The following is a 26,979-nucleotide window of genomic DNA, read 5'->3' on the forward strand; positions in this document are numbered from 1 at the left end:
ACCTCATTAAGGGAGGAGTGTTAAAGAATAAGTGGATATATTGTTTTTAAACCATCACAGTTATCTATATGTATTTAAAAGTACATATCATTAAAATAATCTATTAATCAAGATTATATTACCTTTTCCACTATCACAGCCCAAGTCTATTTTATTCAAAAATAGAGTTCCCACAAATCTTTGACATGTCATTTATTTATCACTATACTGCCTCCGTCACCTGACAAGGCTTTCCAGAGTATGTCATCTGCTCTAATCACTAAGTAGTTTGAGACCTTACCCTGTCCGAGTGGAAATTTTATCCAAAGCTACAAGTACTCATTGCCCAACCATTAGGCTGTCTCTTTCTTTCACACCTTTCTGTGTGCATTTGTTATCTCCTCAAAATGCCTACTAACTTGTTTTTGAATGCAAGCATTAAAGAGCTTATTCATGACAACATTCAACATTTGTGTCAGAACCAGAAATAACTAAATCTTATTTAACTCACTTTGTCTCTGCAATGGACTGAATGTGTGTCCCTCATCATACTTTCCAATTCATATGTTGAAATCCTAATCACCTATACGGTGGTATATGAAGGGGAGGTCGTTGGGAGGTGATTAGGTCATGAGGTTGGAACCCTCATGAATTGTATTAGTGCCTTAAAAGAGTCTCCAGAGAACTCTCGGTTCCTTTTTGCCATGTGAGAACACAGAAAAAGAAGATTATCTATGAAACAGGAAGTGGGTTCTCTCACAACAAATCTGTCATTGCCTTGATCTCGAACTTCCCAGCCTCCAGGACTATGACAAATAAATGTGTGTTTATAAGCCACCCAGTCTATGGTACTCTGTGACAGGAGCCCCGGCTGGCTAAGAAAACATCCTTTCCTTTCTTTTATTTTCTTCCTCTTTCCTTTCTTTTTCTTTCTTTTCCTTTTCCTTTTGTAAACCAATTCTGTTAAGTGACCACTCTAAGCATTACAAGCCAGCATTGATCGATGCCATTTCCATTTAATGGGTCTTCCCCAAACACCACTTTGTTGTTCAAAATCAAGTCATTGAGAGTGTCCTCCAAAGCAAGAGATTTTGTTAGGATTCAAATAATATAAGGCAACTGCCACCAGTCAAATGAATCAATATTTAGTGGAATGTTCACAGAATGGAACACTACATAGCAATGAGAGTGACAAACTACCACCACACATAACCACACATGTAAATCTCACAAACTAATGTTGAATAAAAGGAGCCAAAGACAAAAAGATATGCCCAGTAGGATTCCATTTACATAAATTATAAAACTCAGTCAAACTAATTTATCATATTAAAACAGAAGCCAGGCATTACACTTGGTGGGGAGGCAACTGGAAGCGGGCAAACATCAAGGGCATTCTTGGTGCTAGCCATGTTCTGGTTCAATTGGCTGCTGGTTATAAGGTTGTGTTCAGTTTGTGAAAATTCAGGTATTCATCAAGATATAGCCCTGACTGGTGTGGTTCACTGGATTGCCAGCAGGGCTGCAAACCGAAAGGTCACTGGTTCAATTCCTAGTCAGGGCACATGCTTGGGTTGCAGGCTAGGTCCCCAGTTGGGGGGATGTGGGAGGCAACCAATTGATGTATCTCCCACACACTGATGTTTCTCTTTCGCCCTCCCTTCCCCTCTTTAAAAGTAAATAAAATATGTTTAAAAGATATATATTTATGATTTGTGTATACTTTGTACATTACATTTTGATAAAGTAGTTTCTATGAAAAACTATAAGGTAACTTCCTCTTTGTAAAGGAAAATATGGCTGCATGGTACTCAGGCCTGGTGCTAGGGCAAAGGGAATACAAAGAAAACTCCAACCTCAAAACAAAGGTCATTTAGTGAGAAACAATACACATTCCTACAGGTAGATTGCCCAGTGTACTCAAAGTGAGCCTGGAGGGGCCATTGTGTACAGATGGCTGAGGTCACTCTATACTAAGGTGGGCCATTGTCTTCAAGGAATTTATGATACCCCAGAGCAGAGATATAGTGCGCCCTGTCTTGTTCCAGGAACCAGAAAAGAAATAAGGCCCTCATGAGACTCTGGAAGTTTTATTTTAAGCATGAATTTTGGGTAGTGACTTACACTGGACTTTATTTTTTTATTTTAATTTATTTTTTTAAAGATTTTATTTATTTGCTTTTAGAGCGAGGAAGAGAAGGAGAGAAACATGGATGGGAGAGAAACATCAATTGGTTCTATCTCATACATGCCCTGACAAAGGACAGAGCCCACAACCCTAGCATGCACCATGACTAGGAATTGAACCCATGACTTTTCACTTTGTGGGACTATACCTGACCAACTGAGCCACACTGGTCTGAGCTTGACTTTATTTTACTTCTTTTTAGAAGTGTAATGTTGGGGGAGGTTCCTGAAAGAGCTAAAGGGGGAAGTAGGTGTGAAGGTGAAGCCACACCTCTGGGAGAAGAGAAGATTGGGAAAGGTTAGTGTAGAAGGGTAGGTGGTGGAGAGAGGAATTGGGAACAAGGTGCCCTGGATGCTTTGGAGGGAAAGAGTGCTGGTGGGGAGGGGAGTGCAAGTATTTGAAGCCTCCCAGCCTTGTTGCTGGGCACTGAATGGCCTGCGTTCTGGGCTTTGGTCTGGGAAAATAACAGACAAGTTTTGAGAGACATTGCAGCCAATCGTGGTTTGATTTGGGGTAACTCAGAGGTCCTCAGAGACAGTAGAGCTGTGAACGGGAACTGACAAGTGGTAGGAAGCATTGTATGGGGGTGAGGTATCTGGTGTCTGACTGGAGGTCTCAGGTAGCAGAGAAGGCAGGTTCAGCTGGGGACTCCAAAACATCACAAGGGCCTCAGCCAGGGAGAGATTAGAGTTGGAAGTGGGAAAGTGGGATGAGACTTGGACTAGTATGTGGGAAATGGTGCTCCCACAGTCTTCAGAGAGTTCCTTTAAGTGAAACTGAGTGCCTGCCTCACCTAAGTGCTCCTGGGCATCCAGCTGCCTTCCTCTTTAGTGAGCCATGACATGAAACCAGTGTGTTGAAAGAGTCAGAGCCAAGAGATGGTATGCAGATGCAGTCCTGCTTACCTGTAGATTTCTCTGATGTGAATGAACTTTAAGTTTCTGTCTTATATAAGCCACTAATAGTTTATTCATGTGTGGTTGTTCACTTTTTTGTTTTTTGGTCCTCAAGTCCAAAGCTATTCCTGACATATATGACAAGACAGTAATTAAATACATCCTACTACAGTAAATTACCATGTTAATCATCAAAAATAATAACAGAGAAGCATACTTGTTAATGTGGAACAATGTTCATGATACATTATGTGTAAAAAGCTACTTATAAAACACCTGTACAAGCCTGGCTGATGTGGCTCAGTGGATTGAACTCTGGCCTATGAACTGAAAGGTCTCTGGTCCAACTCCCCAGTCAACGCACAAGCCTGGGTGGGTTGCAGGCCAGGTTCCCGGTTGGGGGTGTGCAAGAGGCAACTGATCGATATTTCTCTCCCTCTCTTTCTCCCTCCCTTCCCCTCTCTAAAAATAAATAAATAAAATACTTTAAAAATAGAACACCTGTACAATATGAGAAAAAAACAAAACAAATATATATAATGTATATATATATACGTACAGAAAAAGAAAGTTGAAAGGATATTCACCAATACCTGGCCTCCCTTACTCCCATGGACTCGGAGTTCATTTTGTGCAATAAAAAATTTAGAATTTTTAAATTAAAGAAATTTTTTAAATTCATGCTCTACACTGGCTTTATTTATTTAGTTACCAGAAAATGAACCAGGACCCCAGGCTCAGTGGCCTCACTGCACTGTTGCTCTGGGGAGCATTTGTGGCTGAGGCTGTTGATATGGTCTCTTTGCCCCTACAGCAGGGGTGAATCATCAGGACCACAGGGGAGCACAATCTTGGAAACTTTTATTCCGTATTTCCATGGGAGTGAAAAAAAAATCTCCATGAATTTATAACAGAGTTTACAAACTGGGGGGCCCAGGCCTAACCAGACTGCATTTGTTCAGCCTACCCCATGTTTTATCAGTGGCATAAATGATTGTGGGGGTTCACATACAAATCCAGATTACTGGCTTCTCTTCTGAAAAATCAGGACAGCTGGCAACCTGGAGTTGCACTGCAGCAATGGCCTGTCTCACAGTAGCATTGGTCCCTTCAGACAGGACACTGTTTGGTTCACACAGGCCCTGCCATCCTCTGGGGTGACCCCAAGACAAGTACATGTAAGCATCTGGCCCAAACTGGTCCTTTACCTTGCCCTGTGTTCTCTGGAGTCATGTCAGTGTGGTCCCTTGGTTTACACTCATGGAATGGTTTCCCTTCTGTAAAGATTTTGAGCATGTGTGAGACAAAGGGAGTGTGATGGCTTCAAAGCAAGACTCCAAATTATTTGACCCTCTTCCTGTAGAAGATGGAACCTAATCAATCTCTTCTTCAACACAGGCTGGCCTCAGTTACTCAATTCTAACACATAGAATGTGGTGAGAGTGACAGTGTGTGAGTTGCAGAAGTAGGGCATAAAAAAGGAAAGACAGCTTCTCTGTGGTCCCCCCTCTTTTAGGGATGCTGGCCTGTGGAACCCAGCCACCATGTAGGGAAGCATCCCAGGCCACATGGAGAGTGTAGGTGTTTCAGCTGACAATCCCAGCTGGAGTCTCAGCCAACAACCAGCATCAACCGCCAAAGCAGACATGTGAGTAAAGGAGCCTCCCAATGATTTCAGCCACAGCCTTTGAGCCACCTCAGCTGATGCCAAGTGGAGCATAGGTGAGCTGTCCCATAGGAGGTCTGCTCAAGTTATAGATTCATGCACAAAATAAACATGTTGTTGGTTTGAAGCAAGAAGTTTCTTTTTTTATATCTTTGTTGAAATATAATTCCTATACCATAAGATTCACTCATTTATTTATTTTTTAATAAAAACAGTCACATAGCATGTACTGTAGTCTGGTAATAACAAAAGGGTAATTAAAATAATATGAATAAATGTTAAAGGGCTATAGCCACAACACAGAACACCTAAAAAACGCAAACTGTATTGCTTCTCAACAATTTCTCACTTCATTAGTCATTTCTAGTTGGAGACACTTTGAAGGAGAGTAATATTATCTCGTTTTTGCATGATCTGACCTACTTATTTTCATGACTTTGTTTTAGAATCAATCTCTTCTGCATCATCTAATACAAGGTTCGTGTATTCATCAAAACTAATGACGCAGCCCTCTATCCACATACTCACTTACTCATAAAGCCACACCTGAATCTAAGACCTACTTTGCAACTATCTGAAGATAAGGGTTATGGGCTGCACCATCATCTTCTGCACTTTTTGGCCCTGGCCATGGTATGCCATGGTGGAAGCTGACAAAGACCACACAAACCCATGCGCTACCTCAGAAAGCTACTTCTGGAATAAAATACCAGAAGCGGAAGAAAAGTCACTCATTTGAGTGTATAGTTCGTTTTAGTATATTCAGAGTTGTACAAACATCACAACTTTAGGACATTTTCATCACCGCGTAAAAAACTCCATATTCCCTTCCTCCACCCTCCTCCCCAGCCCTTGGTAACTACTGAGCTACTTTGTGTCTCTATGGATTTGTCTATTCTGGACATTTCGTGTACTTGGAATCGTATTATATGTGGTCCTCTGTGTCTGGCTTCTTCACTCATCAGACTGTTTTCAAGGTTCATCCAGTTTGTAACATGTGTTACTACTTATTTCTTTTTATTGCTAAGTAATATTCCATTATAGGGATGGACCACATTTTTACATTTATCCATTCATCAGTTGATAAACATTTGGTTTCTGCCCACTTTTTGTTTTTTGTGAATAATGCTGCTATGAATATGTGTGTACAAGTTTTCTTGTGGACATAGGTTTTCATATCTCTTGGGTATATACCTAGGAGCAGAGTTGCTGGGGCATTTGGAAAATTCTCCATTTAACATTTTAAAGTACTGACACAATGTTTTCCAAAGTTGCTGTATCATTTGAAGTCATTTCTCATTGTGGTTTATTTTAAAGAATTTATTTATTTACTTTTAGAGTGTGGGAGAAAGGGGAGAAAGAGAGGGAGAGAAATATCAATGTGTGGTTGCCTTTTGCACACCCCATACTGGGGGCCTGGCCTGTGCCCTGACTGGGAATCGAACTGGCAACCCTTTCATTCGCAGCCCGCACTCAATCCACTGAGCTACACGAGCCAGGGCTCTCATTGTGGTTTTGATTTGCATTTCCCTGATGGCTAATGATGTTGAATATATTTTCTTGTACTTATTAGCCATTTGTATATCTTCTTTGGAAAAATGTTTATTCAAATCCTTTTCTTGTTTTTAAATGAGTAATTTAATTTGTCTTTTTATTATTGAGTTGTAAGTGTTCTTTATATATTCTTCATATATCCCCTATCAGATATATGACTTGCAAATATTTTCCCCTAGTCTATGGGTTGTCTTTTTTACTTTCTTTTTTTTTGTTTAAATCACTTTTTTTCAATTACAGTTGGCATACAATATAATATTAGATCCGGTGTATACCCCAGTGATTAAACATTATATAACTTACTAAGTGATCATCCCAAAAAATGTAGTATCCATCTGACACCATACACAGCAATTAGAATATTATTGACTATATTCCTTATGCTGCAATTTACATCTTCATGACTATTCTGTAACAACTACTTTGTAGTACTTAATTCCTTCACCTTTTTCTCCCATCTCCCCAACCCACCTCCCATCTGGCAACTGTCAAAATTGTTCTCTGTATCTATGAGTATGCTTCAGTTCTGTTTCTCCATTTATTTTGTTTTTTTTAGATGCATTTGTTGATAGATATGTATTCATTGTCATTTTATTGTTAATCTTCTCCTTCTCCTTCTCCTTCTTCTCCCCTTAACATTTCATGTAATACTGAAATAAAATATGTTTAAAAGATATATATTTATGATTTGTGTATACTTTGTACATTACATTTTGATAAAGTAGTTTCTATGAAAAACTATAAGGTAACTTCCTCTTTGTAAAGGAAAATATGGCTGCATGGTACTCAGGCCTGGTGCTAGGGCAAAGGGAATACAAAGAAAACTCCAACCTCAAAACAAAGGTCATTTAGTGAGAAACAATACACATTCCTACAGGTAGATTGCCCAGTGTACTCAAAGTGAGCCTGGAGGGGCCATTGTGTACAGATGGCTGAGGTGATGATGTGGTGGTGGTGATGAACTCCTTTAGCTTTTCCTTGTCTGGGAAGTTCCTTATAAATCCTTTGATACTAAATGATGGCTTTGCTAGGTACAGTAATCTTGGTTGTAGGTCCTTGCTTTTCACCACTTTGAATATTTCTTGCCAATCCTTTCTGGTCTGCAAAGTTTCTGTTAAGAAATCAGCTAGAAGTCTTATGGGAGCTCCCTTGTAGGTAACTAACTGCTTTTCTCTTGCTGTGTTTAAGATTCTCTCTTCATATTTAACCTTTGGCATTTTAATTATGATATGTCTTGGTGTGGGGCTCTTTGGGTTCATCTTGTTTGGTATTCCCTACACTTACTGGACTTGTATGTGTATTTCTGCCACTGGGTTAGGGAAGTTTCCTGTCATTATTTTTTCAAGTAAGTTTTCAATTTCTTGCTCTCTGTCTTCTCAGTATGGCACCCTATGATGCAAATGTTGCTACTCTTGAAGTTGTCCCAGAGTCTCCTTACGCTATCTTTATTTTTTTAATTCTTTTTTCTTTTTATTGTTCTGATTCAATGTTTTTCTGCTTCCTTAAATACCAACTTGCTGGTTTGATTCTTGGCATCATCTACTCTACTGCTGATACCCTGTAAATCATTTCAGTTAATGAGTGTATCCTTCATTTCTGACTGGTTCATTGTTATGGTTTCCATGTCCCTTTTTTATGCTATTGAAGTTGTCACTAAGTTCAACCACTTTTCCCCTAAGTTCACCGAGCATCCTTATAACCAGTGTTTTGAATTCTGCATCTAGTAGATTGCTTATCTGCTTGCTTTTTGTTATTTTTCTGGAATTTTATCCTGTTCTTTCATTTGAGGCATGTTTCTCTGTCTCCTCATTTTGGCACCCCCCCCATGTGTTTGTTTCTATGTAGAGCTGCTATGCCTCCTAGGCCTGGTAGAGTGGTCTAATATAGTAGGTATCCTGTAGGGTCCAGTGACACGACTTTCCAAAATTCTCAAGCTGGTAACTCCAGTTGTGCCCACCCCCATGTGGGCTGTGTACACCCTCCTTTTGTAGTTGAGCCTTGATGGCTGTTGGCAGATCAATGGGAGGGATTTACCCCCAGGTCAACCCACTGCAAGCCCTCCCTGGCTGCGACCACTGATCACCACAGAGGATCAGCTGTGCAGGGCCCCACTTGACAGAGCAGGACTTACTTCAGTGGGGCTTTGGTGCCCACTGAGTCCACCCTTTGAGTGTATCATGGTGGAGGTGGTTGGGTGGTATTTTGATGTGGTCTGAAGCTGTCCTCTGGGTGAATTGGCTCTGGAGCCTCTCAGGAGGTGCAGGCCAACATCAGCTGCCACCTCTGTTCTGCCCAGGGCCACTCAGCTTGAGCTACAAAGGAATCTGCAGCTGCCTACTACTTGTGCTTGGCTTGGAGGTGCCCAGGAGAGGCCAAGCTGTGAATCAAGGCTGGCTGCTGATAGTGCCAGGCCTGGGGGTCACTTAGTGAGAGATATGGGGCATACTGAGGCAAACAAGATGCTGCTTGTTTGAGAGATTTTAAGAAAGTCTGAAGCGTGAGCCCAGACATGCCAAGACAGGTCATTCATATGGAAAAGGCAAGTGGGCCCACAAATTGGGGGGTACAGGGTCTCAAGGAATCACCAGGGCAGGGGTGAACAGTGATAACTAGGTTGATGGAGAGTCAGATATGGCACCTACCTGCTGGCTCTGTGGAGACAGGGCTCATCAAAGGAACAATGTCCTCTGCCAGCACTTTTATCTGAGAGAAAGCTGCCCCCCAGCTCTCGTCCTGATGCCAGGTACTTCGGTTCCTCATATGTCCCTGGTGCCCTCCAATTTGCTGCCCCAGCATTGAAGCTCAGAAAGAGTGAGTCAGAGTAAGTCTATATGCAAGGCATTTAAGAGGAACTGCCTGGATTCAAGAGGAACTGCCTGGGACTCCAGAAGCCCTCCATCTCACCCAGCCTCAATCCCTGATGGTTTTTACAGCCAGAAATTATGGGAACTCCTCTTCCCAGCACTGGAATGCTGAGCTTGGGAGCCTGGTGTGGGGCTGGGACCCCTCACTGCTCAAGAAGGGACCTGTGCAGCCAAGATATCCCTCCAGATTTTTATCCTCCACAGGTGGGTGTGGGACCAGACCCTTCCATGTCTCTGCCCCTCCTAACAGTCTCTATGTGGCTTCTTCTTTAAATCCCTTGTTTGTAGGACGTCTATTCAGCTAGATTTCAGGCAGCTCTGAATGATGGTTTTTCTTGTAATTTTGATATGGCTGTGTTGGTTGCAAATACTGCATTTAACTATGTTGCTATCTTGACCAGAAGTCCTGTCTTTTCACTTTCTTAATGCTAAATATTTGCAGCAAAAAGTTTTTAATTTTGAAAAAGTCCAACTTATTTTTTTCTTTGGTTGTTCATGCTTTTGGTGTCATATCTAAAAAAACAATTGCCCAACCAAGATTTGCTTCTATGTTTTCTCCTAAGAGCTTTACAGATTTAGTTCTTACATTTAAATCATTGTTCCACTCTAAGTTACTTTTTTGGTATTATGTGAGATAGGGGTCCACTTTCATCTATTGCATGTGCATCCAGAGTTTTATCAGCATCAGGTGTTAAAGACTGGCCTTTCCCTATTACATAGTCTTTGCAACCTTGTCATAAGTCAGTTGACCATTTATGTGAAGGTTCAATCCTGGGCTCTCTATCCTAGTCTATTCCATTGGTCTATATGTCTGTTCTCACACCAGCATAAGCCATGTAGTCTGGGGTGACTTTTATGCAGCCACTGTAATTGGAATAGGGAGGGGAGAGTGGATGGAAGGGATTAAATGAAAGATCGAAAAGGAGAAAGGCTGGAGAAAACAGAGTTTCCTTGCTCCTTTTTGAGTCTTCTTAAGCCTACTCTTAGCTTAAATTTGTACACCCTGAAAATGCAAGCCTTGGACATTTAAAAGCAGCTATCTTCTGGCCCCAGGGAACGGTTTAAGAGGGCTGGTCATTTCTGGAGAAGTGAAAACAGGACACTTAGGCTAACTTCGAAAGGTTTCAGACTTGTCCTTCTTGGTCCTGGCCCTTTATTTTGAAACCTTTGGCTGGAGATAGTGTTAGAACTTGTACAGATCATACAGATCTCTCAGCGTTGAGGGTGAGGGCGGGGTGGCAAAGGCAGAGAAATTAAGCTTTGGACCAATCAACCAGCCTCACAGTATCCTCCAAAATGTGTTCAGGGTCATGGTCCTACCCACTAGCAAGATTAATCTATAGAGGAAAGTCAGATAGATAGGGAATCATTGCAAACTCTTATGATTTTCCTTCTAGGGTTGTGCATAAGATGGACCCCCAAATCAGAACTGTTTACTTCTGTTCAACTTTAAGCACTGCACAGGCTTCAGTCAAAAGAAACATCTGTTTCCAAAGTTTGTATCCTTGGTATGCATCTCTCTCTCTCTCTCTCTCTCTCTCTCTCACACACACACACACACACACACACACACACACACACCCCTTCCCTCCCACCTCCTTCCTGCTTTTCTTCCTTCTTCTGGTAACCATTTCCCTTTCTCCACAGCCTCCCCACCCAGAGATAACAACTATCCTGAATTAGATATGTATCACTCCTGTTCTTGTTTTTATACCTTTACTTTCAGAAATCCATTTAGAATATAACATAGTATTTTGCCTACTTGTAAATGTTATATAAATGTGCCACACTATATACATTCTTTTGTACTTTGCCTTCTATTTTAGTCAGTTATTGTTTGTGAAATGCATCTGTCTTGGTTGGTGTGCCTGGGATCTAGTATCTCAGTGGCTGACTATAAACCAATTTGTTTATCCACTTGCCTGTTCAAAGGCCACTCCCCAGAAAGGACTTCTCTGACCTGACCACTCAATATAATGCTGACCTTTTTCTTTCTCCTTTTTCTTCTTCTTCTTCCTTCCTTTAATATAAACACACTGAGGGAAAATACCAGCTTTCGGAAGCAAATCTGGCTTCTGCTAATTCTGACCCTAGTCTTCTTTTATAGAACATGTGACAGAGAAAAAGTATATGTGTTTGGGTCAGCTAAGAAGCAGATGCCAAGATGAGATTAGACACACAAAAAAAGTGAGCCATTGGAGGAGGAAGCGATAAAAAGGTAAGGAAAGCCCTCAGACCTTGATCAGGTCTGACACTTGTGGAAGGAGAGGGGAAGGAAGGAGTGGGTAGAAGGACTCTCAAACTACAGAGTAGTTCCAGGATAAGTAGAGCCAGACGGTGAGGAGTCTTCAGCCAAGGTTTCCCACTGGAGGAGCTCCACAACTTGCCAAAATGAGCCAGCCTCAACACGGAGGCTTGTGCTTGATCACTTGCTGGGAAGAGCACATGGAAAATGTGGCCTTAGCCTGAACCTGGTGGTGGATCCAAAGGAGGAACGCAGCTGGGGCCTTCCATGAAATATACCCCCCAAGTCAGGTCTGAACAGTACATTCTCAGGGCAGGCATAGCAACTCTTGCCAGCACCTTGGATCTGTCTGTACTTAATGAGGACCAACCTGCTCAGGTTGAGACCTGGCTGATCAATTCTTCCATTTGTCCAAACCAGAGGACTATGGAAAGGAGTGTGTTATTGACTGATAGTTTGTGTTCCTCCCAAATTTCGTGTTGAAATGAAATGCCTTAATGCCCAATGAGCTGGTATTTATTAAGAGGTGAGGAGGTCAGACTTCCAGCCAAGATGGAAGTGTAGGTGGAAATACTGTATCTCCTCACACAACCAAATTTAAGGACAACAAAGATTTAGAAACAAAAACACAACCAGAACAGACAGAAAATTGAACTGTACCTAAGTCCGACAACAACGAACCATTCATCCAGACCGGTAAGAGGGGCAGAGTCAGCAGCCAGCGGAGAGGGGTCCCGGCAGGAGGAGGCGGTGGTTAGCGACCCAGATGCGGGGAGGAAATGAGCAAACCCAGTGAGTCCAGCGAGGCAGTTGGCTGACCACCAACGCACATCCGCGTGCAGATAAACCAGACCAAAAAAAAAAAAGTGCAGTAAGCCAGACCACGCAACCCAGGGCCCCAGCAACAGGAAATAAAACCTAAAAGCACTGATTGAAAAAACTTGTGGGGGTTGAGGTGCTGGGAGTGGCTCCCAGCCTCACAGGAGAGTTTTCTAGAGAGACCCATAGGGTCGTAGAACATACATAAGCCCACCCACCTGGGAACCAGCACCAGAAGGGCCCAATTTGCTTGTGGGAAGTGGCAGAGGAGACCAAAATCCGAGAGAGAGAGCGGAACAAGCACCATTATTCCTTCTCTGACCCTGCCCCCACCTACGGCATCACAACCCAGCAAGTAGGTTGCTCCGCCCTGGTGGACACCTAAGGCTCCGCCCCTCATATGTAACAGGTGCAAACGGACCAAAAATGGCTCATTCAGAAGAACAAATCAAAGCCCCAGAACCAATACTTTTAAGCAACCAAGAGACAGCCAACCTATCAGATGCATAGTTCAAAATACTGGTGATCAGGATGCTTACAGAACTGGTTGATTTTGGTCGCAAATTAGATGGGAAAATGAAGGCTATACTAAGTGAAATAAAGGAAAATGTACAGGGAACCAATAGTGATGAGAAGGAAACGGACTCAAATCAAGGGAGTGGACCAGAAGGAAGAAAGAAACAACCAAACAGAAAAGAATGAAGAAACAAGAATTCAAAAAGATGAGGAGAGGCTTAGGAACCTCCAGGACATCTTTAAACATTCCAACATCTGAATTATAGGGGTACCAGAAGGGGAAGAGGAACAGCCATGAGTGGAAAACTTATTTGACCAAATAATAAAGGAGAACTTCCCCAGTCTGGCAAAGGAAATAGACTTCCAGGAAGCTCAGAGAGTCCCAAAGAAATTGGACCCAAGGAGGAACACACCAAGGCACATCAGAATTACATTAGCCAAGATGAAAATGAAGGAGAGAATCCTAGAAGCAGCAAGAAATAAGGAGACAGTCACCTACAAAGGAGCTCCCATCAGACTGTCAGCTGATTTCTCAAAAGAGACCTTACAGGCAAGAAGGGGCTGGAAGAAGTATTCCAAGTCATGAAATCCAAAGACCTACATCGAAGATTGCTCTATCCAGCAAAGCTTTCATTTAGAATGGAAGGGCTGATAAAGTGTTTCTCAGATAAGGTCAAGTTCAGGGAGTTCATCATCACCCAGCCCTTATATGAAATGTTAAGTGGACTTATCTATGAAAAAGAAGATAAAAAATAGGAACAGTGAAAGGACAGCAAACTCACAGTTATTAACAACCACACCTAAAACAAAAGCAAACCAAGAGGACAGCTAGATCAGGAGAACCATAGAAATGGAGATCACATAGAGGGTTAGCAACAGGGGAGTGGGAGGAGGAGAAGGGGGGAGAAGGTACAGAGAATAAGTAGCATAGACGGTAGGTAGAAAATAGACAGGGGGAGGGCAAGAGTAGTGTGGGAAATGTAGAAGCTAAAGGACTTATGACACATGGAGATGAACTAATTGGGGGGAATTTTGGGGGAGGGGTGTGCAGGGTGGAGGGGAATGAAGCGGGGAAATGGGACAACTGGAATGGCATAATCAATAAAATATACTTTAAAACATTTTTAAAAAGAGGTGAGGAGTTCTTTGGCAGGTGATTAGGGCATGAGAGTGGTGCCCTCACAATGGGATTAGTATCTTTACAGGGAGAGACCAGAGAGATCCATTATGTAAGGATACAACAAGAGGGGGGTCTGTAACCAGGAAGAGGGTTCTCACCAGAACTCAACCATGTTAGTATGCTGGTCTCAAACTTCCAACCCCTCGAATTGAGAAATAAATTGCTGTTGTTTATAAGCCACCCAGTCAGTGGTACTTTGTTACAGCAGTTGAAACAGAGTAAGAAAGGGGGTGATTTCAGTGTGAAGAGGAGAGACCTCCCCATCCCCATGACCAGACCCAAATCCAAACCCCAAACCCTAAACTCTGAACCTGGGCCTTAGGAGGGGGCTTGGTGGGGGGGGCTGCAAAATGTCTTAGGCCTTCTGGTATTCTTACTTTTTAAGATTTTATTTATATTTAGGGAAAGGGGAAGGGAGGAAGAAAGAGAAGGAGAGAAATATCGATGTGAGAGAGAAACATGGATCGGCTGCCTCTCACGTGAGCAAACCAGCGACCTTTTGGTTGGTTGGCAGGACAGTGCCCAACCAACTGAGCCACATCGGCCAGGGCTTAGACCTTCTGATTTTACAGAATCCTAATGCTTTTTAGAAAAGAGAGGAGTGCGAAGGTAATAAATGTTTGAACCTGTCTTTGTTTCATCTTTCTCTGAGGGAGCAGTTATGAGACACATTTTTAAAAACCTGCCCTGGCTGGTGTGGCTCAGTGGATTGAACGCTGGCCTGCAAACTGGAAGTTTGCTGGGGCAAATCTCAGTCGGGGGACATGCCTGGTTTGCAGGCTGGGTTCCGGTTGGGGGTGTGTGAGAGGCAACCACACATGGTTGTTTCTCTACCCTTCTTTCTACCTCCTTTCCCCTCTCTCTAAAAGTAAATAAATCTTTTTTAAAAGAAGTCTGAGATGAAAATTCCATTTTTGTTCCTCAATTTATTTAGAAAAACTTCAAACCTATAGAAAAGTTGAAGGAACAGTTTAATATGCTCTTTACCTAGATTCACCAATTATTGTTTTGCCATGCCCTTGTTATCTCTGTATAATCTTTCTACTGAACCATTTGAGAGTAAATTTCAGATATCATGATAATTCACCCCTAAACACCATAGCATATATCTCCCAGGAATAAAAACATTTTCCTACCTAACCACAATGCCTTTATCACTTCTAAGAAAATTTACATTTATTTAATAACACCCTCTAATTTACAGTTTTTATTTCAATTTCTTCATTGACACTATAGTGATAGAAATCACATCAGTGGTTACCTGGGGAGAGGGAGTTGTTGAAAGCAAAGAAGCACAAGGAAACTTTTTGGAGTGATGAAAATGTTAAATTCTTGACTGAGAGTGGTGCTTACCTGGGCATAAAAGTGTCAAAACTCACAGAACTGTACCCTTAAAATGGGTGCCTTTTATTGTGTATAAATTATACTTTAACAAAATTGATTTTTAAAAATTCCCCCAAAGTGTTTTATGGTCATTTTCCCCCCTGATCTAGGATTTTATCAAGGTTCATGGAGTTTGGTTGCCTTGTCTCTTCAGTCTTCTCTAATCTAAAACATTTCCTCCTGCTTTTGTATTTCATGCCATTGATTAAAAAATAAAAAATGGCAGGCTAGTTGACCTGCAGAATGTCCCACATTCTGGATTTATCTGGCTCTTCATGGTTGGATTTAGGTTGCATATTTTGACGGAACACTACAGAGGTGATGTCCTGTCCTTATTCATCATATTGGGAGGCATATGGTGCCAGTCTGTCCCTCTACTGGCAAGGCTCACCTTGTATTGTTTCCTGCTAAAGACTCAGAGTCAACCATTTCTTCAAGTAGCCCCTGGTTCTTGACCTTGGAGATTGGTATTTAGAAACCAAGATTTGGTGCTAGATGTGCTCATTGCTAGTGGAGTGTCAACGTTTCTTAGACCCTTTTAGTGGGCAGAGCTTAGAAATCCACATTGTACTTGTTTTATTTAAATCCTACATTGACAATTCAAAACCAAGACAAGGTTCTTTCTCCCCTCCCCACATTCCATATTTGTATCTCCCTCCTTACATAGTGGTTTCCAACATCACCAATATACTTATCATTTGCTCCACCTTACAATGCATACAAAATGCTTTAATAATTGCAATACAAATATCACTACAAGTGATTTGCTATATAAAGTTCAAGGTATCTTCAGCTATTTTTGTTCTTAGAATATATTTCACTAACGATATACACTCTGTACTATTGTCAAAACTTATTTAGGCTAATTCTTCTGTGTGGTTAATGTGATTGTTTCATTTCTTCTTGCTTACATTTAAATTCAGCATTTTTATTTTAGGTTTTTGCATATTTAAACAACTAAAAACTACATAATTGGCATACACATAAGTCTTGCCCATCCTCGATCTCTCTAGCCTTTGCCATTGAGAGCTAACATTTGCCATATTTTCTCTTTTCCAGTTTTCCCAGTGAACGGATCATTTACCAGATGGTACAGATAAGACAACCACAAATCTAGTTCAAAGGAACTTGTAAATTGTGTGAGGGGGAAGACTCATTTCAGGGTCTATTTTTGTTTAAAGTACACATTTTTTTAAAAAAAGCAATAACCTATACATTTACCTAGTGCTTAATACCTGTTGGGTATTGTTTGGTGCTGTACATGCATTATCTTATTTAACCTTCACAACTCTAAGACAGGTGTTGATGCTCACTGAAAAACTTTTATTGTGGAAAACTTCAAACGTACTCAAAAGTAAGGAGAAGAGTATAGTACAAATAAACTTCCATGTACCCATCACCCACTTCAGCAATTACCAACTGATCTGGCTTTGTTTAATCACTACCTCCTCCTGGATAATTTTGTAGCAAATCCCAGCTATCCTATCATTTAATCCATAAATATTTCAGCATATAAAAGGACTCCCTACCAAAAAAAATGTACTCTTCCTATTTCTCGTTTTCACAAATATTTTTTAGTTTGTTCGAATCAAAAATCTGTCTTCTGCAACTCTACTGGTATTTCTAAATCTCTTTTAGTCCATAGGTTCTGCCTCCATCTGTTTTTTCACCTTAAAATTTATTTGAAGAAACCAAGTCATGTGCCTTATAGAGCCTCAGTCTGGCTTATGCTTACTATACACTCATAGTGCCCTAAGATGTTCATTTGTCCCCTGTACTTTCTGTACATTATAAATTGACCTAGACCTGCACTGTCCAGTATGGTAGCTACTAGCCACATGTGGCTAATGAGCACTTCAAACGTGGCCCAGTCCAAAGTAAAGTGTTGTAAGTATAAAACATGCATTGGATTGTTTAGAAGTCTTAGTATGAAAGAAAAATTAAAAATCTCACTACTAACTTTTATATTGTGTTGAAATATTAACACTTTGGATATATTGTTAAAATATAAAAATTAATTCACCTATTTCTTTTCATTTTTTAAAGTGTAGCTCCCAGAAAATTCTAAAGTATATATACATGATCCACATTCTGTTTCTATCAGGCAGGCACTGCTCTGGAGATTTGGTCAGTTTCAGAATCCATTTTTTTGGCAAGACTACCTCATAGGAGGTATTTTCTCATCAGGAAGCTCATAATGCCTGGATGTTCCTTTTTTAATTTCCTGTTTTTGGCAATGTTGGCATTCATAATCATTGCCTAGACCCACTATTTCATTAAGGGTTTTAAAATGGTAACATTCTGTTATTTCTTTGTATACTGGCTGGAATACTGTTGTACTGTAGGAAAGCCAGGGAAAACGCTTGATCCTTTCTTTCTTTGCCAGCTTTCAAATGTCTTCCCCAACATCCCTTTAAAGGTGATACATTAGTTTATGTAACTTTATGAACTCATGGATTTGAATATATTTTGCATTTATTTATGTGTTGTAGTCATCCTCACTGATGCTCAAAGCAGTCCATATTTATCGAACAGAGTTGGCTTCCCCAAGTTGGCTACCCAGTCTGTTTGACACAGCAGCCCCACCAGCTTGTGTATATCCATACTCTCCTTGAACTCTTTCTTCAAACTGGAATCAAGTATGTCTCATAAGAACGTCAATTCTTTTTAGTGGGAAAAAGTACTTAAAAACCACAGTCAGAGAGCAAGTGGTACTCATTTCCATTGGTGATTGTTTCTAAGACTTTTCAGTGGACAGAGGTAGGAAACATTTTTTAAGATAAAGTTCATCATAAGTTCACAGTAATACTTTTAACCCACTAGATTACTGATTTATTATAAAAGGATATATAGCTTAAGAACAGCCAGATGTTGGCCGGCTGCCTTTTGTGTCAGTATATCCCAAACTTCATTTAGTATGCCAAGTCTTCCCCCAAAAGGGGTTCCCTTTCTCATTCTACATACTGGCTTATCTGACAGTGCTGGATTTCCACGTTCCCAACTATGGCTGGCTTTCCCACCTGCAAGGCCACAGAATTTGCTGACCCCTCCTCCCTCCACATACTTTAAGACCCCACTCAAGTATATCGTATCTCCACAGACTCTTCCCTGACCTAAGCCCCCTCCACCTGCTCTGCCTTAACGTTCCCAGGGTTCAATGAAGATCTGGAAAGCACTCAAGGTACTCTGAACACAAATGGATTTGATACAAGTAATCAGATGCTTAATCAAATCTTTGGAAAAGCCAGAGGAATGTGAGTTAGAGCTGATAATGGGACCACTGGGTTCAAGAGCAATTGACTGAGGTTGTCATCCAAGCATCAAAATGCACTTGCCACTAACACTACTGCTTCTCATCACCTACAAAGCTGAAGACCCAATGTTGGAAGTCTGGTCTAGTCACTCCAACTGTCCAGCATGTCCCTCTCACCATTTTTATCAGCAGCCATTAGAGAAGGAAGATGTCTCTACCTCACTCTGCCTTTCAAACCAAACAGATCCCTAGCTGCAAGGGAGTCTAGTACTTTTCAGCTCTCTAGTCTTTGTAATAAAGGACATAAAAGGAAGTGGGATAAAAACTGAGGGCCAAATGACAGTGTCCAATATGGATACTGCTGAAAAAAGTAAGAGCAGTGGAGGAGTAGAGTGATCAAAGGTACAGGCCTTGACTATCAGGCCATGCCAGTTTGGACTTGACCTAGAAAGGGACTGAAAACCATGAGTCCTGGAAGGAAAAGTGACACAAAAACCTGGTTTCTGGAAAAGCATTCCTAAAGATAAAGGGTTGGCCATGATGAATCAACTATAGTCCATCAAGGACAAAGACAGTGTAAAACCCAACTGAGGCTTCAAAACAGGTGGGAAAGATAAAGCTCCGAGACATCAAAATGTATGTCCACAAACTGGGCTTTCAGAAAGGGACTACAAATCATACTCTGAGAATAATTCCTCTGAAATCCTCTACTCTGTTTTGGTTCAGAGACTATAAATTACCCTAAAGTCATATATGAACCATCAATATCACTTTAGAAAAAGAAATCCATGACAACATTTTGGGAATACATAGAACACAACATACTTCAATGTTCTCCTTTTCTCAACAGGTTTATTGCCTTTTAAGAAAATTTTTGTAAAATATAAATACAAAGGCAGAGAATTTACTTACAAAGTTAAAACACAGATTTCAAACATAAACACACAATTCTGAAAATTTTAGTTTTATGTACATTTTCAAGCAACCTCAACATATTATGTTAGTTTTCAATATTTTACAGGGTACAGAAAAAAATAGCTCAAAGTCTTCTTTAAATAAGAGCATAAAATGTTTAAACATATAAACAATCCGGTTTGACGCGTGAAAACTAATTTCACAGCTTTTAAATTAGGATATAAAAGTTTCATACAATTAGTTGTTGTGTGTGGATATGGTTTGAATTTATATTACACGCTACTGGATTACATCCAATAGCATTTACCTGACCCGAGCAGGTACTCTGTAAACAAAACATAAAGTTACAACACCACCAAGTGCCCTCACCGAATTTATTCCCCCAAACCAACCACACGGTTCTGAACACCGCCTGTCATTGGAGCTTTGTATGAAATTAAGTGAAAGTGTTGCGCTCCCTTTCCTCATTTTTTGTTAAAAAAGAAAAGAAACAAATGTTCCAAGTAAAAACAAACATATCCCAAAGCATGTGTGCATTGAAAAGTAAAGAAACATTATAACAACTTCCATAAAAACTGACTTAAAAGTTTAAAAAGAAAAAAACATGTTCCTAAGTCCTTCCGACTAGAGTCATTTCTCTTATATAAAGAAGAGATATTTTCATATGTAATAGTGTCCTTTCTTTACAGAAATAGTCGTATTATGACACATATGCACAAGGATTAACACTATAACACACTGTACACGGTGGGTCTGGCGAGCTCACCAGTAGTCATTTGAGACCATGTCGCTGGGGTGTAGCCACTCCACGGTTGAGCCCAACAGAGTCTGAAGCTCGCTAGTGAACTCAACCAGATCCAAGAGCTCCTTGCTTTCCGGGTTAAAGGCTTCCAGGTCTTTGGAACAAGAGAACAATAGACTTGCTGCAACTTGCCGGTAAAACTCTGCCTCTGCAATGGTGACAATTTCCACATTTGGGAAATTACAGCGAAATATACGGGAGGACATTTTCAATTTTTTAAGCACGTCTGAAAGCAACAGCCAGTTTCGAGGCCTATAAGAGAAAGGAAAAGTGGTTCAAATTTCTGGCAAAAATTAAAAATGCTTTCAAGTATTAAATGCCATCCCAATAAGCTCAGTCCCTAGCTGGAATAAGGGCCACTTCCTTCTGCTTTGATATCACCACCCCCACTCCCTGCAACACACACACACACACACACACACCATTTCCCAGCATACCTAGAAGAGAGGATCTACTTCTACAGGTGGGAACTTTGGGCTCATCTTGATTTATTAAGAGACCACTCAGGGAGGACCAACCAACTTATAGCCAGAAGCCATGGCAGCACCTCTGAAGGAGCAGCATCACAAGCTGCCTCATCACAGGCTGCTGGTACTGATGGAAACCGACAGGTAAAGATTTGCTCACTCAGCTCTGGCCACAACTCGGGTCACCACTCTCCAAGGGAGTGCACTGCTATAGTCACTGGAGAAGGCTAGTCACAAACACCTCTTTGATTTCTCCTTTCCTCCACCACTCACCCATCAAGCACTATAAACACAGAAGGTTGGCTGGCTGGTTCTTCCTTCCTTTCCCAGACCTCCAACCCCAGCCCTCAGTGCTTTTCAGAAGGTGTGTTACATTCCTTACATACACCCTTGCCACACTTTATGATTTCTATTACTAATAAAATGTCATTGTGACGACATACATGTTTATCCCCTCAGAGCCTGAGGAGGATGTTACTTATTAACACAGCAGAGCATAGTCTCCTGACGTGTACACCCCAAGGCCTTGGTTACAGGGGCACAATGACCCAACCATGGGAGCCAGACTGAATCTAACCAAATCTGACAACACACAAGGTCCCAGGTGCCACAAAACATTTTTTCTAATCTTACTGAAGAAGAGGTTATATCATCAGTGTAGTCCAGTAGACATTAAGTGCCCTGGAAGGCTGCTATGGTGGCCTTGTTGGGGAGGCTCTTAAGAAGTACTTCTTTCAAAAGGTTTAATGCCTGAAGAATCCAAGTTGTGTAAAATTCCAGTCACTGACTTCAATGTCCTTTGAGCTCTAGGAGTATGTTCTGATGAAGGCAGTTATCCCATGCTGTGGCCCTACCCGCCCCCCCCTTTCTGGAAAATATTTACTGCATTTTGTGAGGTTTAGGGACACTTAATATTTCCCTCACCCACCCATCCTCATCTGTTTCAAGGGATTTCTAAGTCCCACCATCCCAAGAACACCTGAGCTATTTCGTAACCACATGGCAGCCATGCTCACCCCTGAGAGACGGAAACTTGGATGTTGTAACATGGTAAGAGGGGGCTTTCTGAAAATTCGAATTCAAACACATCACTGTAGGCCTCATCATCATCATTCTGGTCCTCCGGCCCTGGGGGGTTTGCTAAAATATCATATCCGCTTTCATCATCTGGCTCTAATGGAGGGCAAACAAGAGAACTGAAATCAGTCACAGCAAGACTTCAGCTGTTGTCCAAAAAGGACTCACATCTAAAAGATTTTTTTCCCAACCAAGACCTGCTTATAGCACCTGCCACCCCTCACCCACACCCCAGAGAAATATTCTGTAACTCATTCACTTTCCACTGGACCAAAAAGAACAATGCTGCTCACCACACACAGAGCTGCCATAAAAGTCCCAAAAGCTGTTGGTGTCCTCATCACCACGACCTTGCAGGTCTTTTAAATAGTCTGGAGAGAGAAAACAAGATAAAACCTGTTGGTAAGAATCCAGTGCTGGCAGAGTTAGGGGGCATCTAACTTCCCGTCTACCCCACGACATGCCCTTTGTGCACTCTCCAGCACTATTCTCTATTATTTCTGACCCAAACCCATATACCTGTTTCACCCCCCTCGGGGTGAACGGACCACCCTCGCCCTTACTATGCCCTAGTCCTCCAAAAGAAAAGCTACACTGACAAGCTGAGAATTTTTTCAGTCCTCATAAGCAGGGGGAAAAAGTATACTTCTCCTCTTTGAATCTTGTATCTGTTCTCTCACAAACTTTATGTTGCTTTTCCCAGTAAGTAAACTTAAGGTAAACAAGGGTAGCCCCAGTGAGTGAGAGGCATTCTTTGGCTAAAAGTGTGCTAAGTCACCACCTAGATGTTTGAATAACACCATTTCGTGAACTTTGTCGTACCTGTTAAAAACTTTTCCATAAGTTCGCTGTGTGTCATTTTCATAATGGTTCTACCTGAGTACGTAGCCAAAGTAGGGTCAGCACCATAAGAGAGGAGCAAGCGAACAATTTCCAAATGATCATTCTCAACAGCATCGTGGAGAGGCCTAGGAGAGATGTGCAGAAGGATTCGATTTGTGCACACAATACTTGCCTCTAATAATAGCCAAAACCATGCATGTGCATATGCCAAGCATCGTAGGAGCAATATTTCACTGAAGAGGGGTGGAATGCTGCCGCCATTCCAGATAGGAAAACTAGCAGTGACTGGCCCAAGGTCAAGCAACATCTCCTTACTATTTCAGGCCTAAATTCTCAAATGCAAATCTGTCTTAATCCAGGGCCTAAGGAGGAACACAAGCCAAACTGAAAATGTTTTCAATGAATTCAATAGTTAAATACCTTACAGAAGGGAAAAAACCCCCCCACCATTATGGAAGCCAATACAACAAGCAATTATTACACCATTTAACAAAAAGCCTACACTGTTCTTAAAAAGAGACTAGGTGCAAAGTGGAGCCTCTCCTGAAAACCAGACCCCAGTAACCTAGAGATTAATGATCAATCCCCTGGCCCAGAACCAGAATCACAAGGGCAAGTTCTCAGGAGGGTGCAGCGCCCTCCCACCAGTGCCCACTGGGGCATGAAACACTGCCCACAGTCCCATCCTGAGGGAACACTATTTGGAATGCATAAAACACCAAATACATTTCACTTGTGCTGGTGTTCTGACGGTCAGGGAAGGCCTAGCACCCTGCCTCCTGGTAGCACCCCATGCACACAACCAGGAATATGTTTGAGCTGACTTGAGACCCAGCCTCTGACCAATGAACCAAGGTTGAGGACAAGATGGGCGGGTTATGGATGTGGGTAGACAGGGCAGGTCCTACACCAAACCAGTGGCAGATGGCCCTGTTTGGATGCCCAAGACTGTTAGCTCCAGTATATTTGAAAGGCTGTGATTTATTGAAGGATCCAGGGTTTTCGAAGACAACACCTCCAATTATTCAGGCAGGCTGGACATTTTTAGGGATTTCTGTCCATTAGAACATGGAGAACTTGAAAGTTCTATCTAAATTTGCCAGAAAGGTATGGTTGATTCCATTCTAGAGGACTCCGCCATTACTGTGCTTCCATGTCATTCTCTCCAGTCTTTCTTTCTGGGGTTTCCTGCATAACCTGAGAACCACTGCCTGTGCCCCAGAAAGGCCAGGCTGACAGAAGCACCCACAACTAACCTGGTTCCATCCTGGGCACTGCAGTTGACATCGGCGCCATATTCAAGAAGGTGTCGCACAATGTTCAGCCACCCCCTAGCACAAGCTTCATGCAGGGCACAGTATCCAGCATTGTCTCGATGGTTCACATCACAAATTTTATTCTCCAGGCAGTATAACACCACTTCCTGCGGGGAGAGAAGTGGGGGTGCCATCAGACCATCATCCAACGAACCTTGTTAAGGGTGACCTCTCTACAGCATGGTAGTGCCTGCTTTCAGAGGCACATGTCCTTGTGTCAAAGAGCCAATGACAGCATAGGCAGGTGGTGGATATCTTGGTGAGGGGGCGAGAGCATGTGTGAAGGGCTTGGGGATGGAGACAGTGTCATTAGCTCCAGGAGCCTGGCCCTGGGCAAATTACCCTTGAACTTCTTCAAGTGTCCATTTATTTCTTCTGTGAGACAGGAGAGTAATAGAGGCTCCATAGGGTGGCTGAGAGGATGCAACAGATAGCTAAGAAAGCCCTCAGGCCAGGGCTTGGCATGGCCAGTACAGAGGTATCCTGCTTCTAATATCTTAGATGACACACTGACAAGTACAGGGCATTCTCCAGAAACAGAGCCTGCAGTGCAAATGTTCCTGTTCGTATGTTATGTAGAGTAAGAGAGAGAGAAGCTCTCTAAACATCAAGATCACATACATCATCAAGAAATGACACAAAATGCTTCAAATACCCCCACCCTCCACCCCACTTGGGGCTGAATTAATGACATTTTCACATTTGCTTAAGTTAACGACAGGGATATACTACACCATAGACTGCAAACTACACCTTTCAAAAACTAAATAAAAGCCCACCCTTGCCCTTTCTCAAAAGGTGTTCTGTGTCAACAGTGCGCATTTGAATCAATGTATTATTTTTACTTCTTTGGCGTGTTAAAATATCAATACAAACTGTTCCTAGTAAGCAGAGTGGTAATTTATTCAATGTTTTATTACCTTGATTAAGAAAGTTTTCAAACACATAGAATAGCACTTGCCACCAGAAAGCACGTTTTACTCTTTTCCTCTAAAAGTCATGCCTAGCAGAGCTGTTGGTTCTGAGAGCCAGGCCAGGCAAACCCTGCAGATGGCCCAACACATGCTCCAGTTGGTTAGGGGGAGCTAGATGGCTTGCAACAGGCCTCCCTTTCGAGGACACATCAATCAAAAGTGACCCGCCACTTGGGAGCTAACTAGAACGTTCCATATGTGAACCTAACATTGCATGCTGGTAGACCTGGCCATCGGTGCCTTGTTGCTTTAGCTTGTCTGAAGTAAGAGGAGGAAGGGAGAAGACATCCCCACAAAGACATTCTCTGTTCAGATCCTAACCTGCCAGAAAGCCCACAATCCTCTGGGCTTCCAGGCCACCTGCCCTGAGCCCTGGTATCCAGGATACCGCATGAAGCTGCTGCTCTTTTAGCAGGCCCTCACTAGCCAGACTTGAGTGGACGGCTGCAAGCTAATGAGTTGTATGCCCCAGCCAGGGGGAGGCCCTGTCATGTGACTCTGGGATTAGGTCTGAGCGCTGACTGCTGGGCACAGATCAATTTACCCAGGTCCCCTGTCCGGTGTCCTGTCAACCCAGGGTTTATTTGCTCTGACAATTATGGCATTCACCTGAAAACCTTCATCGCTAGTAGGGCTGATTTGAGAGTACCTAGAAATGAAAGAATGGTAGAGCTGATGACTAAGTCAACTCTTTTCCTGGAAGATGGCAAGAGAGGCAGTAGTAACCCATAGCCAGGTCCTGCCATTTTGCCATGGGCTGTCCTAATGCAGCCAAGTTGCCATCTCTATTTACATAGTACTTCTCATTTCCTCAAGTGAGTATGTCTTCTGGTGTCCTACAGTAACCTGTAAGGTATCAGAAGTGAAGGTGGTACTATTCTCATTCAACACTTGGGGAAACTGAGGCCCAGAGGAGTTACTGAGGCCCAGAGGAGTTAATCTCAAATTCAGTTAACATGAACTAGTAGACCAAGAACTCAGGTCTTTTGGTCCCTGGGCAGCTGGGAAGATTCAAAAGGCCTCAGAGAGCCCCAGCTAGAGGGATGCAATCCAGCCGTGACAAGCATCCCACAGGTCCTCTGTCAGGGTCAGGTGGGCTAACTACCTACTCCTAACTGGGAGGGCAATGGCCTCTAAATGGATGGTGACTGCTGTCACCAACATCTGGAGAGAATGGTTAAGAGGCCAGCCACGTCTGTCTACCCAATACATTCCTTGGCTTATTTGCTACCCTAGAAATGGGAGTGCTTGAAGGGCAGCCCACCCATTCCCAAACAAAATCAAAGTGTTTTTGTTGGACAGTTCTCTGTTAGGCGGCTATAAGCCGAATGCCATTAACCACAAAATGTAACCATAAAGGCCATAAACCCGACATTGTTAATTAATTAAATGCCTCATTAACTTTTTTAAAAACATGATTTATTCAATTCATAGAAAATTTAACCATCCCCACTAAACGCACAGGCATGTGGTTGCGAACTGGCCTTTTAGCCTAAAAATCAGAAGCCTTTTTACTGGGAGGGAAAGGTTTGAGTGTCTCTGGCCATGCAAGTCATCTATTTAACACAGAGGGTGTTTCTAAACCTCAAGAACCAGATTAACATGACAGAACACTCAGAGAGCCTTTTAACTGCACAGGCTATCTTTAGCTAAACAACAATGAGAAACACTAACATCAGGAAAGCCCTTCTAGACCTGTGCGTTGAAACTACACCTTAACCCCTTTACTGGGTCAAGCAAATTGTCCTTCAACTTTAAAAGGTTTATATTGCCACATCTGACTGACCATCATCCTGCCAGAAATTCTGCCTTAAGAAATCCTAGAAAGTTGGATTCAAAGTTGAAATCTTTCATCTACTAGTTAAATGTTTAACATCAAAACTGGTGACCTGCGCGATTTACATACTGAGATTTCCACTGGCTGGGGCGGGGGGGGGGGGGGGGGCGGCCTTAGTCCTGATATAAACATTTTCAAGACTTCATATGCCATCAAAGGCCCGTAACCTATAAAAGTATGAATCAAGCGCTCCTTGGTCCAGACC

General features: G+C 42.1%; 1 protein-coding gene and 1 pseudogene across 10 annotated transcripts in view; both read right to left on the minus strand.

The window, feature by feature from the left end:
• Positions 1-5,092: 5,092 nt before the first annotated feature.
• On the minus strand, positions 5,093-5,401 carry LOC118992177 (small nuclear ribonucleoprotein E-like; annotated as a pseudogene).
• Positions 5,402-19,378: 13,977 nt separating this feature from the next.
• The window catches only part of BCOR (BCL6 corepressor), a 112,583-nt gene continuing 104,982 nt past the window's right edge, over positions 19,379-26,979 (minus strand). For all 10 annotated transcript variants that reach the window (XM_037053855.1, XM_037053856.1, XM_037053854.1 and 7 more), the window contains 5 exons: positions 23,904-24,070; positions 22,627-22,772; positions 22,098-22,175; positions 21,744-21,900; positions 19,379-20,512 (listed from right to left, as the gene is read on the minus strand). In XM_037053855.1, coding sequence (XP_036909750.1) covers positions 20,221-20,512; positions 21,744-21,900; positions 22,098-22,175; positions 22,627-22,772; positions 23,904-24,070 — 840 coding nt within the window. In that variant the 3' untranslated portion in view covers positions 19,379-20,220. The remainder of the gene's footprint in view (positions 20,513-21,743; positions 21,901-22,097; positions 22,176-22,626; positions 22,773-23,903; positions 24,071-26,979) is intronic.

The sequence above is a fragment of the Sturnira hondurensis genome, unplaced genomic scaffold (genome assembly GCF_014824575.4).
Source record: "Sturnira hondurensis isolate 20B ecotype Veracruz unplaced genomic scaffold, ASM1482457v3 Scaffold0008106, whole genome shotgun sequence".
NCBI lineage: Eukaryota > Metazoa > Chordata > Mammalia > Chiroptera > Phyllostomidae > Sturnira > Sturnira hondurensis.